Source organism: Portunus trituberculatus, chromosome 37 (assembly GCF_017591435.1).
Source record: "Portunus trituberculatus isolate SZX2019 chromosome 37, ASM1759143v1, whole genome shotgun sequence".
In the NCBI taxonomy this organism is placed as follows: domain Eukaryota; kingdom Metazoa; phylum Arthropoda; class Malacostraca; order Decapoda; family Portunidae; genus Portunus; species Portunus trituberculatus.
Window position 1 is genome coordinate 13,160,649 of NC_059291.1, and position 17,878 is coordinate 13,178,526.

The 17,878-nt window shown below is 38.7% G+C and overlaps 2 protein-coding genes across 8 annotated transcripts; one reads left to right on the top strand and one right to left on the bottom strand.

Moving 5' to 3' along the window:
- Window positions 1–1,481: 1,481 nt before the first annotated feature.
- Window positions 1,482–7,707, bottom strand: LOC123514223 (60S ribosomal protein L34-like). The gene is made up of 4 exons (XM_045271925.1): window positions 7,576–7,707; window positions 7,356–7,423; window positions 2,216–2,413; window positions 1,482–1,594 (listed from the first exon to the last, which is right to left on the bottom strand). Exons 1-4 carry the CDS (start codon window positions 7,681–7,683, stop codon window positions 1,510–1,512), a joined length of 459 nt encoding a protein of 152 aa, XP_045127860.1. The 5' UTR covers window positions 7,684–7,707; the 3' UTR covers window positions 1,482–1,509.
- Window positions 7,708–8,187: 480 nt separating this feature from the next.
- Window positions 8,188–17,099, top strand: LOC123514225 (alpha-ketoglutarate-dependent dioxygenase alkB homolog 4-like). 7 transcript variants are annotated; one of them, XM_045271927.1, is made up of 5 exons: window positions 8,188–8,732; window positions 13,812–13,920; window positions 14,160–14,260; window positions 14,566–14,680; window positions 14,974–17,099. In XM_045271927.1, exons 1-5 carry the CDS (start codon window positions 8,473–8,475, stop codon window positions 15,700–15,702), a joined length of 1,314 nt encoding a protein of 437 aa, XP_045127862.1. In that variant the 5' UTR covers window positions 8,188–8,472; the 3' UTR covers window positions 15,703–17,099. The 7 variants fall into 7 exon arrangements, with proteins under 7 accessions (XP_045127862.1, XP_045127863.1, XP_045127865.1 ...); XM_045271928.1 differs by having other exon boundaries at window positions 8,190–8,569; window positions 13,547–13,920; XM_045271930.1 differs by having other exon boundaries at window positions 8,190–8,569; window positions 13,591–13,920.
- The last annotated feature ends 779 nt before the right edge of the window (window positions 17,100–17,878 follow it).

The window sequence follows — 17,878 nt, forward strand, 5'->3', positions numbered from 1 at the left end:
ATATCATGAAAGCCACATACCCCTCCCCTACATGAATACAGTGTTACGGCCAAACAATCAATTCGAAAGTTGCTGCTCCTGGCAATGACTTTCATTAAGTTGGCAATTCTGTCACAGTCTCAGACACTCCTGACTATACATGATGGTTCTGTTGTTCTGCCTCTACCCAGCCCTCCTATGTGGGTCGTTCCTGACAACCCTGTATGGCTCAAAGCTCCCTGCTGCAGATATAACATTTAATCTACTGTAATCATATCTAGGGTAGCAGAAATTTTTATCCTTTAAATAGGACTGGCCTTTTTTTCATGGATATTGGTTTTAAACTGCTAGGGAAAAGGAGAAAATTAAAGGAAACTAATACTGAGTTAGGCTTTCAGGAAGTTAATCAGGGAACAGAGGTTACTCGTACGAGAAGAGACCACTGTGCAAGTATTGTGCAATTTATTACAAATGCCATGAGATGAATATTGTGAAGCCTTAAATGCAAATAATTTCTAACAGTTTAATAGATATCTCTTTGGTACTGAATGTTTAATATAAGCTATACTCCCGTTATACCTTACCATCCTTTTATCAATATAACCATAGTGCTTGTCATCATTGAGGCTTTACCCATCCTTAACTCACTCCTTTAATAAACACAAGAAATAAAAGTGTAGAAGACAATTAGTCACTTACTCAAGTAATGACAAAAAAAATATCCAAGGAGGTGGAAGGATTTAGGGAATAACATTCAACCCAATATGAACACATTGCCTCATATTTTTGGTCCCAAGGTAATAAAGATGAGAACACAAAAGAAAAGCAACCAAGTACAACACTACTACTGTCTGGCAAATCTAAACCAACACAATGTTTAATCCTTCCAGAGTTGTAGCCTTTACTGTCAAACTGGCCTGTTGCACCAATCCACATCATTTCTCAAGATAATTCAGTCCACATATTTTCACTGTGCTTGTTTGCATACTCTATACACTGTCCCTTAATTCACTTGTGTTGCTGCTGCTGTCTGAAACCAAACCTTTGAAGTACCAGGAATTTATTCTTCCCTCTTTGAAGATACCAATCTACCTCATAATACACTTTGACTGTGAGTGATGGTTTTAGAAACTTCCATTGTAGTAGATCCAAGTACTGCAGATGTGATTACCTGACCTTCACATGACCTGGTATTCCTAGCAACCATCGTGCATGCAAGTTATATTCACAAAAATGTAATATTCATAAAAATTGGATTGTATAAAAAATAAAGAATTTTGACAAAATTTACAGAGAAAATCAGCAGGATGATGAGGGAAGAGATGATTTTGAAAAGGGCTACAGTCCATCTGGAAAATTAAACATCACAAGCCAGTTTTGATTTGTTATACCCTACTTTTGCTTGGTGCTTTTCTGGAAGGCCATAAATGCCTCCCTTCACACATACCTCTAAGTTATTAGTGCACTGAGGCAAAAACTCGGGGAGGAAAAAAAAATTCCAGTTAATGCATTTTTTTCTTTATTAAACCTTTACTTTGCCTTTGCTGCAGCTTTTTGGGCCTTGAGAACTTTGACTACAATCTTCTGTTCTTCGATCAAGAAGGCCCTCACGACTCTGCCAAAAAAGACTAACCATTACATTTGAGGTGCATAAAATATATCACATTCACAAATATTTCCCATGTTCTCACCAAAATTGCAATATAATTTCCACCAATACCCATTTCTAACTCTTAAAGCAATCTCTCTCACAGGCAATGTTTCTACTAACATAAAAGCATACAGAATGGCCGGTACCAACTGTTTACAAGACTAGGTTATCATGAGTTTTCATGAGATTAAAATAAGACTATATCCAGATAATTTACATAGAAAATATCAAACATTTCTTATACAGAATGAAATAAAATAGATAATCCAAGTATTTCTCTATCATCTACTCTATCATCTAACCTTGAATTTTTTTTTTGTAAATATTTCATGAATTATACCTAATAACAAGTCTATTTCACTGAGTTCTTGGTATCTAAATACAACTAGCAATTCTGAAGATCACTATGTCATTAACAGCTCAGAATAATGTTTAGAAAACCTAATCACCACAACACTCTATCTTCATTGTATTCACACATACTTCATCACCATTATCTTCCCCCCTCCAGCCCAATCATTTGTAATTCAACTGTTTTCATCTACTACACAATTCATTAAAGTGAAAGGACGAGCGGACACTCACCTCTCACGGACACATTTGTGGCAAAGGTTGCCACCATATGCCCGGGTGACCCTCTTGACACGCTTAGACAGTCGGTGCAATTTGTGGGGACGGGCTACCACAATACCAGGCAAACGCCTCTTGCAGTTGCCACATGCTGGAGCCTTGCCAGGCTTCTTCTTGTAGTGGTACACCAGACGGCCTCCAGGGGTCTTGACACTGCAACACCATCAACCATTAGTCTCAGAGAGAGAGAGAGAGAGAGAGAGAGAGAGAGAGAGAGAGAGAGAGAGAGAGAGAGAGAGAGAGAGAGAGAGAGAGATTGTGGCAGTTTTAAATTATGGAAAATCTTTGAGTAATACATGGGAGATTGAGAACTGAAATTGAGGCGCCTCCTGCTATAGTGAGGGTCAAGACTGAGTTATCACATGCATCAGATAAGGCAATTCCAATTCTGTTACGGTAGCTGACATTCTGAAATTCCATAACATCTATCACCATGATAACTTGTCTGCTGACCAAGCTTGACCTAGTATCATAAAGAATTTTGATCAATTTACAGTGCAAGGAAATTGAGTTGACAGTGCTATTCACTTCCCCAATACAGTAGCAAAAATGTTCACCTTGCTTAATACAATGTGGTTCTCTCTCTCTCTCTCTCTCTCTCTCTCTCTCTCTCTCAAGGTAAATCAGCCATTGGAATAAAAACAATTAAAAAAACTAAACCATACATTTCCAAAATGAAAATGAAAATTAAGAGAGATGGAACTACTATAAATATATCATGATCTTTGCCAGCTGTTTACTTAGAAAACATCTGAATTTTCCATTTTTAACTTTTTCTCATCCTTGGCCAGAACCCGGTAATGGCCTGGTACAACTCCAGCACCTTATTTTTTTTACTATTTCCTTCCAGACTCTAACAAAACACAATGTACACACATAATACCATAATATGATGTACATAGTGGAAAAAAAATGCCACCAAATTTCCACCTCCATTAAGCTTGGCCACCTGTGAGAATGTGGGGGTTTTCATACAGGATAAGATGAAAACATGTATTTTCCAGGCAGAAAATTATCAGAACCACTTAAAACATGGTACATTATGTAAAGCATAATAGTTATGGTTAGGTTTAGTTTGGAGGTTAGATTAAGTTATATCACCCTGTCGTGTGTCATATCATTAGTGAATGCAATACAAGGTCCCACTACACACTAAGAATAAATATATTGTTGGCCACCATACCCTTACAAGAATCTCCTCAAACATAACCACTGACAACTTATCCTTTGTGAAGCTTCAGGCTGATATTGAAATAATACTAGAGACTAACATTTGCACTTACGGTGACATCAACAAATCTTTACAATGTGTGGATAACAAAAATTTTTTAGGTATTAATATTATAGTGTTACACCAAAGTCAACCTGGCTTTCCTCAACCTCCTCATCTTATAGTGCTTTTCAATAAGTAATTTAAAACCCATACATACCTGTCACAAATTGTTTATAATGTTGACATTTTTTTAAGATTTATCAGTTTTGGGAACAAGCAAAATGGCACATGTGACAGACACGGTCACAAGTATGTTTGTGTGTGCAAGTTGTCACATTACTTGCACAAGCGTGACATCAATCGTGGTGATTGTTTCTTTTCTTTGAGCATGCAGCCACTGACCAATAAAAATAATACATAATAAATCAAACCAATCAGAGCAGTTTGTGGATAGAAGCAACTCCATTTGAATCAGTCTATGGAAGATGTCTGAACAGGCAGGATGTTGCCTTGATTATTTCCATTTATCACCAGATTTTACAGGTAGAAATAAGGTAACAGCTTCATATTAATTTGTTTGCATTGCTACTTAGGTTAGGCAGTACTTTATTTATTTTTCATTTATTATTATTATTATTTTTTTTTTTTTATGTAATGGCCTATAGCACCTGTAGATCTACTTGACAAGTATAGGAAGTCCTGTCCAGCTTTCATCCATTAGCGACACAGGCAATTTTATTTATAATGGTACCCATATTAGGGCCCATACCACCACCCAAGTGTATCTTTGGTGTAACCACCTAGAACCTTGTAGATAATTTTAAAACACTCAACAAAAGACAAAGTTTCAAGGCAGCTCATGGTGGGATTCAAACCTACGCATGGACGTCTGCCCGATCCCACACTCACCACCTCATCCACTACGCTTTGGCTAAATTAGTTTAATTGTATTAGATAGAGTTACTTTGTTCTGAGGAAGACATATCAACAATGTGTGTCACTTCAACTAGCAAGGTTTGGTTAAGTTTGGATTAAGTTTCAATAGGTTGGTTTGGGCAGCAGTGGCAGTGAGCAGTGGTGATGAGCTCTCTCCACAGCAACATTCAAGACATTGGACTGTTACTATTGTGGTATTTTGTGATAACGAATCTATTTTCTTCTTGTACATTTGGCTTTTGAGTTTTGCATAAGGCATTTTTTTTTTTCACAATGCAGTACTATGAGGGGATAAACCATATTTTTGAGGTGAGGGGGGGAAGGGGAGGACTAAAAATGATACTGATTTGCAATAGAAATGAAGTGCAAATTCAATCAAAACAGGTTGTAAACTTCCAGAAAAAAGCAATTTCATGGTGAAAATAGAGATTGGCGAAAGACTTTAAATTCACCACTCTTTAGACTCAAAAAACACAACTGGAAATATATAATGAAAGTGGTTTGGAAATAAAGATGACACAGTTTTTACTCAAACAATTTCTATCATGAGAAATACATAAATATCAGCACTACCATAGTATAGACATCCCGTCACTTACCTCTAAGCAGTACAGTTTTGGGGGATAACAGCAGTCACCAGATCTTAGCCAGATACTGTATACCCTATTGCTAATCTAGCGAAAGAACTCTATCCAACCTCTCTCTCTCTCTCGATATTTTATTTACAGCGTCGTGAACATAATATTCTATAGCTTGATAAGGGAGAAGACCAAAAAGGATACCTCTGTTAAACGTTTTCTGGTCAAGACAGCCCCTGACCACAACGGCCACAACCACAACATGTTTCTATAAACAGACCTGATATTGACCTGTGCTCAGTTTGACCTTGCTTGATGTTGGTTTGACGATTGAGCTCGTTTAATTATCTTAACACGTTAACTGCAGATGGCAACTCAGTGTTCCTGAGATTGTGTTTTGTAGTATGGAGTGTTAAAAACCATAGCGTATTGGTACACCAGTATACCCTGTGCATATAGTGCATAAAGGGTGTAACATGACTTTCTGTAAATATTGAAAGAGGTGAAAGAATGTGCATTTCTAAGCAGAAAATGTTACATACGCATATGCATTTTAAGGTTTTGTTTACCCGTAAGATGATTCTAAAACTTTTGAGAGGTGAGTGATAGTCCATTGTGTTTATTATGAGGTGAAGATGACTGTTGCTGGCTTGCTGCAGCAGCCAGAGGTGCCACTTGGCTAAATATAAAATTTTTTAATGTTGTTTTGCAATCTGTGGAATGTATCAATATCTTACATTTAAGACCGATGGTATTAACAAGCATGCAATTTACTGATAAACATTAAATGATAACAGTACATTATTGCGGTGACTAAAAGTAAGTACTCACATACTACGTGGTACAGTACCTATCACTCGGCGAGGAAGGAAGGGGAGGGATGGGGAAGTGGGGAGCGATTGATTTGTTAATACAATCTGTCTTGGTATAAGATGCTGTTTTAACAAGTATAATTTCAAACTATCTTATGGGTAAAAAAAAAAGATGAGGCTGTCGTGGTCTGTGGTGTGGGGCCGTCATGGGGGACCGTCGTGATCAGGGGCCGTCTTGACCACGACCCGTTACACTATTATGAATGTGTGTGTGTGTGTGTGTGTGTGTGTGTGTGTGTGTGTGTGTGTGTGTGTGTGTGTGTGTGTGTCAAACAATCTCTCTCTCCAATCTAATTAAAGTTGACTAATCATGACTTCTAATGCACAAGTACGGTATTACTCCAGAGTTTCACCACAATCAGCTACGTGTTTTTTACCCACCTCAAGAGATAGAGGCCCTCATTACAAGTAATTTGAACCCCATATATACTAAGTGCAACCTTTTATAATGGCGACACAAATTTTTTAAGATTTAAGCATGTTTTGGTGATCAGCCGTAGCCTCCCGCATCAAACCCTGCCAAACACTGATGCTGTAACAGCCCGTCACTCTCGAGGAAGGCTCGGATGACGAATAAAGTAACTGAATCTTCTATTGGGGTTAGGTTTAGGTAGGTTAGGTTACGTTTAGTTAGGTTAGGTTAGGTTTTGTTAGGTAAGGTTAATTTATATTAAATAAGGTTCTTTTCTGGACGAAACTAATTTTTTCTGGTAGATTTTGGATTGCTTTTAAATAATTTACCAGTTTTTTTTTATGCAAATCATAATGTTTCGGGACTGTAAAAAAAAAATTGGTTGATTTGCGCCAAAAACAAGTGGTATTTTAATTAAAGCAAGCCGAAATCTACCAGAAAAACTAGTTTCGTCCAGAAAGGACAAGGTGGTGAAACTGGAGGTTTACCCACACTACAGCATCGTGATCATAATATTCTATAGCCCAACAAGAGAGAAGACCAAAAACGATACATCTCTGTTACGAGAGAGAGAGAGAGAGAGAGAGAGAGAGAGAGAGAGAGAGAGAGAGAGAGAGAGAGATTGGAGTAGAGTTCTTTCACTAGATTGGCAAGTCTATATCTGGTTAAGGTCTGGCGACTGCTGGCATCTCCCAAACCGTGGCAAATGAGAGGTAGGTGACGGGATATCTCTATCATGGTAGTGCCCAAATATTGAGGAATGATCAGCACGATGCCAAACTAACAAATCTCGGAGAAACGCTTCGAAAAATCCTTATTGTACTAGTCGATAGCACACTTATGAATAAATACACGGAAAAGACGTCGTATAAATCACTTGTGCAACAGGCAGGTTTCTAAAGAGTAAGACACGGCTAATGCTCGGCAAGACTCACAAGGCCAGGCCGCGACACGCACAAACACTTGCACGCAAGATGATATTCCAGACTCAAAACTCACATTCCTGTCCTACAATATCCTCCCAACCTTCACCAGGAGCACAGTTCTAGCATGCAGCACCACGTAAATAACTTGTAACACTCACATTTTCCTCCTGTTGCTGGCGGTGTTATAGGAGAGCCGCCTGCGGTATGTTAGCCTCACCATTTTGACCTGAAACCACAAAAATCAAAGCTTTGTTAAACTTAATTGTGGTGCACTGAATCATCCAGTGACTCAGCTATTCAGTATCATACACAAAATGTTTGCTAATGTACAGATGATAATGATAAACAAAGATAAATAACAAGGTATCGTGGCCGTACAGGAGGTTCCTGCTGAGGGTGGCTGGGAAGGGAGTCAAGATTGCCAACTGTGACGAGAGTCAACAAATGATCAAATATATATAGAATGTTTCCTTCTGATATATTCATATGGTATTTTTTTTACGAATATTAACTAGTCTATGGATAATACAATTATATATATATATATATATATATATATATATATATATATATATATATATATATATATATATATATATATATATATATATATATATATATATATATATATATATATATATATATATATATATATATATATATATATATATATATATATATATATATATATATATATATATATATATATATATATATATATATATATATATATATATATATATATATATATATATATATATATATATACTGAAATAAACAAAAGAATAAAACATTTATTCATATATAACACTTTTTCTTGAAAGAAGCTTAAGGTATATATTCTTTATATATATATATATATATATATATATATATATATATATATATATATATATATATATATATATATTTTTTTTTCGAATAACGTAGATTTACTCTAAAACACATTATAGATTCTACTGAATATTAACCAATAGCTGTAGTTTGCTAGCCTGTGGGTAGCGAGGTCCGTTCGCGACAATCCAGAAATTTGTTTACGTTCACCGTCACCCTGTCAGCTGGGAATTCAATACATAAGAAGTGAGGACAACTACCCCGCCTGTGATCACCTCACAGGCCTCCACCAGGGCTCATAGGATCTGTGGGATCGTCGAAGCCCGAAAACAACAACTACAATTCAATACATTACACAGACCCTGTAAAGTACTAGACTTGCACGCTCTAGTCAGGACTCGGCACCAGTGATGACCTACATGCTTCGTAGACAAGCATCGTATGTGCAAAAAGAGTAGTGTGTGTGTAATTCATCACGGTCACCCAGCCAACATTCCCCATTACGTAGCGAGCTCAGAGCTGATAGACCAATATTCTGGTAAGACTAAGACCACAACACACTCCTCACGCCGGGATAGCGAGGCCGCAACCCCTCGAGTTTTATCCCGTACCTTCTTGCTGCTAGGTGAACAGGGACTACACATTAAGAGGCTTGCCCATTTGCCTCGCTGCACCCGGGACTTGAACCCGGACCCTCTCTGGTGTGTATTTACCTATTCCTATTTTAAAGGATTCAAGCGGGGCTCATAGTGTCCTGTTTCCACGTCTCCAATTAATCAATTTTTCTTTAAAGTTATACACATTATGTGCTGTAACAACTTTATCACTCAATGTATTCCACTTTTCCACCGTTCTGTGTGGAAAACTATATTTTCCAATATCCTTCACACACTGCTTAATCCTAATCTTTATGTTATAAATAAAATGTCACCAGCACCAGGTCTTGCTTGTCTATCTTTTCAATGCCATTTACTATTTTATACATTGTTATTAGGTCTCCTTGTCCTCTTCTATCTTATAAGGTTGGCAGTTCTATTTCCTTCAGCCCTTCTTCATATGTTAGGTCCTTTAGTTCTGGCACTTTCTTTGTGCCTATCTTCTGAATCCATTCTAATATCTTCTCATATCTTCATTGGAGCTTGTTGACCTCACCACTGATACTTATTCCAGCTAAGGACATATCATGCTTGTGATGATTTTTTTTTCATCATATCTTTATCCTTGAATTAAAATGCCACTTTTATATTAGTCAACATTTTATATGCCAATCCAAATATTGGTAAATTTGCAGTTTCAACCAATGCCCTATCTTATATTTCTTTTTCCCTTATGGCTAATAAGCTTGGGGACCTCCTGGGAAAGTGGGGTTATAGGGTGGGGAAACCTAAAACCTAACATAACCTAACCTAATGACTGACAGACTGCTACAGTGCCTGCGCAATATTAATAACAAACACACGAACACACTCAGTACCCTCTAACTGACTACTGTAGAAGGATCCAGAGCTAAGATCGAAGTAAATCTTAGAAATTCTTTCTTAAAGTTATTATTAATTTCTAATAGGGTAAAATGGTTAGAAATGCTTGTAGAAGTGTGGTCTAGACTGTGAGACTAGACTGTGGTGTATTGGTTGAAACTGCAATAATTCCCAAATATCTTACTTATGTGTTTTTTGGGGTTCAAATTTTCCTTTAAAATCACTCCCAGATGTTTTTCCTCTGTAGTCTTCATTATTTGGTCCTCTCCCATCAGATAGTTCGATACCAGTCTTCTCTTACTCTTTCCTAGTTCTATTATGTGACATTTCTTGGCATTGAACTCCAATTTCCACTTCTTACTCCACTTGTAGATTTTGTTTATATCTTCCTGCAACAGGAAATAGTCCTCTTGGGTTTTGATTACTCTTAACAGCTTTGCATCATCAGCAAACAAATTAATATAACCCCATTGTGAATGTCATTTACATATACATATCTGGAACATAATGGGGGCTAACACTGACCCTTGTGGCATTCCACTTGTTACTTTACCCAAAGATGAGTATGTATCTCTGATCACAGTTCTCATTTCCCTATCCTTCAAATAATCTCTTGTCCATTCAAGCAAGGTTCCTCGCAGTCCTCCTATGTTCTCTAGTTTCCAAAGTAGTCTTCCATAAGGGACTTTATCAGAAGCCTTTTTTTATGTCCATGTATACTGTGTCCACCCATCCATCTCTGCTTTCCAGTTCTTCTGTTTGATAGAACCTGTTCTTCTTCCAGATGTTTAACCCACTTTTCTTTGATAACTATTTCACATAACTTCCCCACAACACTTGTAAGTGACAGCTATCTGTAATTTAATGGCTCAGTTGCCTTTCCTCCTTTAAATATCAGTATTACATTGGCTCTCTTCCATTCTAGTGATACTTGCCCATCACTTAATGAACTTGCAATCATTTCCCAAATTTTATCTAACAGCTGCTCTTTAGTACATTCTTTTAGCACCCAGCCTGATACATCATCCGGCCCCATTGCTTTTCTGACATCTAGATAATCTAATAATCTTCTAATATCTTTGTGCACTATGATTTCCTGCAATCCTTGGCAATGCAATGTCTTATTTGGTTCTGCAAAATCCTCTTCAGTGAACACAGTTTTGAAGCTCTCATTCATTAATTCACTCATTTCCTTTACTATTTTGGTATGTCTTTCCTCCTTAAATTTTTTTTTCTTTTGTTTCCTTATTCTTCATCTTACCATTTATAAATTTGTAGAAAAGCTTGGGTTCATCTTTGCTTTTTCGCACCACGTCTTTCTCAAAGTTTCTTTCTTCCTCTCTCCTTACTCTGATATATTCATTTCTTGCATCCTTATACTGCTGTCTGTTATTGTCATTTCTCTGCTTTTTTAGTTACTTCCAAGCTTTATCTTTTGCTTTTTTAGCTTCTGTATATCTGGCATTGTACCAAGCGTGTATACTTTTCTTAACTCTATAGATAGGTACATATTTCTTTACTCGTTCATTATATTTCTGTAGGAATATTTTGTATTTCTCTTGTATTGTCCTTCTGTTCATAATGTTCCTCCATTCAGTATCAGCAAAAAATTTTCTTAATTTTTCAAAATGTGCTCTTCCATAATTTCATTTATCTTTTTTGTAGTCATCCTTGTATCTTATCCCATCCTCCTCTTGCATTTCCAACTCTAATATCATATGATCACTTCTTCCCATTGGACTAAGGTATTGTATTCTGGGAGGGGGCTCTGGCTTCTTTGTGAATACTAGTTCAAGCAATGATGGTTCTTCTTTCCCCCCTGTACCTTGTTGACTCTTCCACCCACTGATCCATTGTATTTACCATAGCCAACTGTAACACCTCCTCGCTCCATTTTCCAACATTACCATTACTTCCATCTCTCTCCAGTTTATTCTTTTAGTTAAAGTTTCCTACTATTGTATTCTTCCATCTCTTCTTATCATATTATTTTATATCACTTAATCACCTCTTTGCATATCCTATGTTCCTCAGTTCCCAGTGTATTTGTCTTAGGTGGCACATATGTAAGTATGATTTTCCTATTTTTTCAGTTCCTCTGTTTTGATTGTTCCCATTACTTCCATCACCATATTGCACTTTCTCCACACACATATTATCACGAACCATTATTAGCACTCCTCCCCCTTTTCCCTTCCTGTCTCTTCTCAAGCTATTATATCCCTCTTCTTTAAAGCTAACCTGGATCTCCTCTTTTAGTTTTGTTTCCACGATGCATATTACATCCGGTCTTTTTTCTTTCAAATAATCTCTAACCTTCAACATGCTGGATAACAACCCATCTATATTAGTATACACTGCTGGCCAGAGCAGAAGGCATGGTACCTGTGACTTCCTGTGAAGGAGATTAATGAATGTTTGAACAAGTGTATTATTCCAATCTGCGGTTCAACTGGGGTAGATAAGTCAGTGTGGCTGCGATAGTGTCAGCTGGAGCCGCAGTGTATTATTCCAATCTGCGGTTCAACTGGGGTAGATAAGTCAGTGTGGATGTGATAGTGTCAGCTGGAGCCGCAGTGTCCATTGTCCAGTGTCCCAGTGTCTGCTGTTGAGTGATTACTTACAGTGTTGTTTACAGTAGATGTCATATATTAGAAGACCCAGACACTAGGTAGGGACTTTACATGAATTCTCATGTTTCCATTGTATTGTCATTTTCTTCACTAAAAACTTGGGGATACTTGGTTATTAATGGTACAGGTACATATATATATATAATTTTTTTTAACCCATGTGGTATGTTGGGGATCAGCCCAGAACGCATCCCCACTATTTCCATTCTTTCCTATGGGAAAATTACGTCCGCTTAACGAATTTTCGCTCTACAAACAGCTTTGACACCCCCTATCCTGTTCGTTAAGTGGAGTATTGCTGTATCTCCAACCAGTGATGCACAACACCAATAGCGTTGTCTCCAGCACAGTAACACACCACACGAATGTAGGAGCCATGAGCGAACATCCTTTCACCAGCTATGTTTGCGGTGGAATGAGAGCATTGCAGAGTGCCTTCACTGAGGGTCATCCAGCAAAACTTAAGGAACGAGCTATGCCTTTGGGAAGGGAGGTGTCAGCATGATACCTTTCCTGCAGGTCAAGGGAGGCATCAGCATGGCCCCCATCCCACAGATCAAGCTGTTGTAGAGCAAAAACTCAAGGGACAAGCTATGCCTATGGAGCCTAATGAAGTTGCTGATAAGGGGAAGAGAGGCGTCAGCATGATCCCTTTCCCGCGGATCAAGGGAGATGTCAGCGTGGCACCCATCCCGTGGGTCAAGCTGGAGTAAAACACTTACTCTCTCACTCTCTCTCTCTCTAGCCGCTGTTAACAGCAGCTACAGTCTTGTTTTTCCATCATACTTGACATCACCTCCTTCATGTATCTTATTTCTCTTTCTACATTTATCAGCCTCCTCATGTTACTTCTTTTCTCTCTAAATCCAGAAAATCCTTGTCCATATTATCATCAGTCGATCTCCTCAATCCAACAGGTGTTTTGATAAATCTCAGGTTTTCACAACGTGGCATTGTTTTGGTCCCGTACGTTTGTCTACACCACCTAGCTCCACCCCTCTCTCCATTTTTCCGTTCTATATGGTATCCAAATGTTATTTATTATGGAGACAGGAGAACCCTATGGCTACCTACCCCCCCGTCTAGGTCAGGCTGCAACACCTGCTAACGTGCTTTCCTGGGGAGCTGCTTTGCAACATCTTGTGTGTGTGTGTGTAAATATAAATACATACCTTACGAGCTCTCTCTCTCTCTCTCTCTCTCTCTCTCTCTCTCTCTCTCTCTCTCTCTCTCTCTCTCTCTCTCTCTCTCTCTCTCTCTCTCTCTCTGCAAAAAGCTACAACTATTAGCTGGTTACCACCACTCTCCTTTGCTCATTATTGCCACTCCACTTCACTTACTAACATCAGTATTCTCTATTTCCAGCCACCACTATACTCACTAACATCACTGTTATCTCCATAGACAAAAACCATCAGATCTCCTGGGTGACTCAAGCTTCCTTCCAGCTTGATCTTCAAGACACTCCAGCACACCAGTATTTTCCCTCCAGGGGACTACACAGCTCACCAGAATCTGGCCAGCTAACCTAACAGCTTCCAGCACCTTTAGGGGACTAGAGGTGGTGGCACTACAGTCTACACAACCCATTAAGTCTTCACCAAGATTAATTTTTAAACAAAGTGAAAAACCCACTGTCACCAAGATTATTTACTATCTTTATTGAAAGGATGTTTCAGCCAAGGCCATGTGGGTGTAAGGGCCAAAGGACATGTCTGTTGTGTGAGAAGGAGATGGGAGAGCAAGTGATGCCATCCTGGGTCACACAGAGTCAGAAGGTAACATGTCCACAGCTTGCTACTTGGCTGAGAGAGAGAGAGAGAGAGAGAGAGAGAGAGAGAGAGAGAGAGAGAGAGAGAGAGAGAGAGAGAATCAGTTCAATACTCAAATGTGTTCTAATAATAATAATGGCAATAATAATAATAATAATAATAATAATAATAATAATGATGATGATGATGATATAGAAAGCCACAAAATATGATTTGTGCTTACTTAGTCATTTTGTTTGTTTCAGGAACATGCTATTGTTTACTGTCCTGAGTGTGATCTGGCCTGGCCTGGCTGGGATACCAACACTTGGAAGTGCCATCCCAATCACCAGGGAGAAGGAACAGTGTGGGTTGAGACACTCTTAAGACACTCTATCAGAACAATATTGTCTGGTTCAGCAATAGATGAAAGTTTTAAATCACTAATTTATAAATTTCCATTTCTTCCACTTATCTTTTATTTTCTGAATATTTTTTTTCTGTTGCCTTTGACTCTTGCCAAATTAGCTTTCTGAAGATAGATTTTTGATATTGACCATAATTTCCCCTCTCAAATTATATATATATATATATATATATATATATATATATATATATATATATATATATATATATATATATATATATATATATATATATCAATAATTTCAGATTTCCAGGAGTGAAAATAATTCAGAACTTTATTTCTGAGGAAGAAGAAAGAACACTCATGGATTCCATTGATGAGGTGCCTTGGGATTTGTCTCAGAGTGGCAGAAGGAAACAAGTGAGTGAAAGTATTACTCGCTGCACAAATTACTTTAACATTAAAAAAATTCTTCTGTGATCAATGTCTTGCTTCTGTAGATTACGTTATGATGGAACTTTTATTTTGCTTCCTTTGTGAATTAGTCACTGGTTCATCTCCAGTATATAATAATACCTTAAAAAATCAGGCCCAGTGATCTTGCTTGTAAATAACTAAAACATACTATTTAGAACTTTGCACAAACCTAAAATTTTGATGAATTGCATTTGGTGAAAATAAGTTGTATATTTATAAATTTTCATCCCTTCTAGAATTATGGACCAAAATGTAACTTCAAGAAGAGACGTGTGAGGTGCAATACCTTCTCAGGCTACCCAGCCTTCACCAAGTACATACAGAACCGCTTTGCCTCAGTTGATATCCTCCACAGTTTCCAGACAGTGGAGCAGTGTTCCCTTGAGTACTCTCCGGAGAGAGGTGCATCCATTGACCCACATATTGATGATTGCTGGATATGGGGTGAAAGAATACCAACACTTAGTCTGCTACTTGACTCTACTCTCACCTTAAGAAAATTTAATGGACCTGAAACAAAATATAACCTACTGGACCGCAAAACCTATCCTTCACAAGTGGGAGAAGATGGCAGTGTTAAGGGATATGACACATTAAGTAAAGACTATGCAAAACTTCAAACACAGACTGATAATATGCAAGCAGCTGACAGTGCTGAGGAAAAGTACTCCAGCTTGATGACACAACCAACAAGGTGCTCAATGCCAGATGTGGTGCGTGTACCCATGCCTCGACGCTCTTTGTTGGTGCTGTATGGGCCACCTCGATATGACTGGGAACATGGAATACTGAGAGAGGACATTCCTTCCAGGAGGGTGTGCATTACCTACAGAGAATTAACGCCCACTTATCTTCCCTGTGGCCCAAAAGCTGAAGTGGGTGAGGCTATCCTACAGGCTGGGAAAGTGTTCTGGGATCACCGAAGTTATTATTCACTAGATCAGGAAGGTACTGTTGTAACGTGACCAAAGTGACACTTACATTGAACCAAGAGGAACTTATGTACAGTCCTGATCAGAGTGAAAGGTGCAGGAGGGTTCATCCCTTCTGCTCTGACCAAATTTAAATTACCTACTATAACTTTTAAGCTTTACAGCAGAATTTGAATATTGACATCTGGCAACTCTACAGCTCTAGTAGCTAAAGTAATGCTATATTTTGTTTGTTTCTTTCGTCACCCTTATCTTCTGTGGGTTTTTTTTTTTTTTTTTTTTTTTTTTTTCCTCTATGTGTTTTTGCAGTTGCACAAGCATACCATCCTTTGTTATCTCCTATTATGGGACCCAGAAAAGTTTTTACTAAATCCCAAATTTCAGTTATATGTGCCTTAGTAAGAGAAAATAAGTCGAATAAGGAAACTGCAAACACTATTTTACCTCTTAAAACTGCACTGTTGGACCAAAACTTTTCGGGTGGGAGATGATACTTCATCATCTCACATCTAGCAGGGCATAAGCACAGTGGGCCACAGGACTCTGAACACTATTTACAGACAGCTTGAGATCAGTTCTCACATAAAGGCCATTTCACACCGGAGACGAGACACCCAACACACGAGAGTAAGGCTGACTTTGGTTGCTATGGGTATGTTCACACTGGGCACGATGCTAGGTGAGTCATTCACTGCAGTGGAGGCTGGCTGACTGGACAGTTCCTTCTGCAGTGAAGGAAGACAGTAATCTATGGTCCTCTTACATGGATGAGGAGGAGTTTTTAATGTTATCTTTAGCCTTGAATAATAAGTGGAAAAAGAATTAGGTATATGAAGGAAATATAAAATTACTAAAATGTGGTGAATATTATCATCTTATTCAAGAGCTAGAAATGGATGAGGAAAATTTGGACACTATTTCAGACTGATTCCACCTTAGTTCTCTGAAGTTCTATTATTCAGTGAACAAGATATTACGAAGCAAGGCACCAACTACAGGAAATCCATCAGTTCAAAGTGAAGGATAGTCAAGGAGTTGAGTCAGGTCAGTGTCAAAAAATGGTGTGGGCCTATAGAGACAAAAGAACAAAGGTGGGAGTCCCAAGGGAGCATGAGTCATCAATGCTATGGCAAGAAAAATCACCTGCCTGGTGATCTTGGAATCGATGCATGCAGTGTGGGTGGCATGTGTCCCAGAGTTTTACATCCGATGTGAACACTCTTATTTAAAATACACTGAGGTGATTTTAAGCCACGCAGCTCCACACTGCGTGTGTTGGGTGCATCATCTCCGGTGATCTTGATCTTGATGCTACAGGTGGCTCGGGATCGCTCCAGAGCCAGACCTTTGGATCAGCTACTCCTGTAGAGGACAAAAAAGACAAAACAGAAAAAAAAAAGTAGCATTTCTCTTCGTTAATGATCCCTACACCTCGCTCGCCACATTCTTTCCAGATACTCCTTCACAGCCTCCATCATCCTTTCACTCGTCTCCTTACACAGTCCCAGCAGCAACACCATCCATTCCCTTCCTGTCTTCTCCACTCTTTCATTCCTATTATGCCCTAATTCACTCAAGATCACTTGCATCATCTCATGCCTGTCTCTCTCATACTTCTCACACTCCAGCATGACATGCTCCACCGTCTCGTCCTCCCCCATGTCACACATCTGGCACACCTTGCTGCGGGACTCAGACCACCTGTAGTTCCTTGCATTCACATCCATACACTGTGCCCTAGCTCGGAAGAGAAGGTCACCACCCAGGCTGCCATCATACCACCTTTCATACATCGGGCTTCCTTTTCCTTGTACCATTCCAGGGTACTCTTTCGTTCCATCCCATTCTTCCATATATTCAGTCCCACCCACTTCACCTCTCTGTCTATCTCACTCTTCCATTTCCTTGCATCCCATTCAGTTCCTACCCTGCCTCCTCTTGTCACGATCCATTCACGCTCACTTTGATTCCTCCCAGCCATTCTCATCCCCATACCACTTGTAAACCACTCCTCTCTGTCATTCTCATGCACCTCTTCCTCCACTGACTCCACTTTCATTCCACAGGTACACCTTCCTCACTATTCTTTCCTCATCCATTCTTTCCAGCCTGACCTTGTATCTAAGTGTGGCTTTAACTAGTCTTTCCCTAAAGGTGCTCCATCCCATATCCCCTCTCAAAGCTTCTACTGCTGTGTACCTTGGAGCAT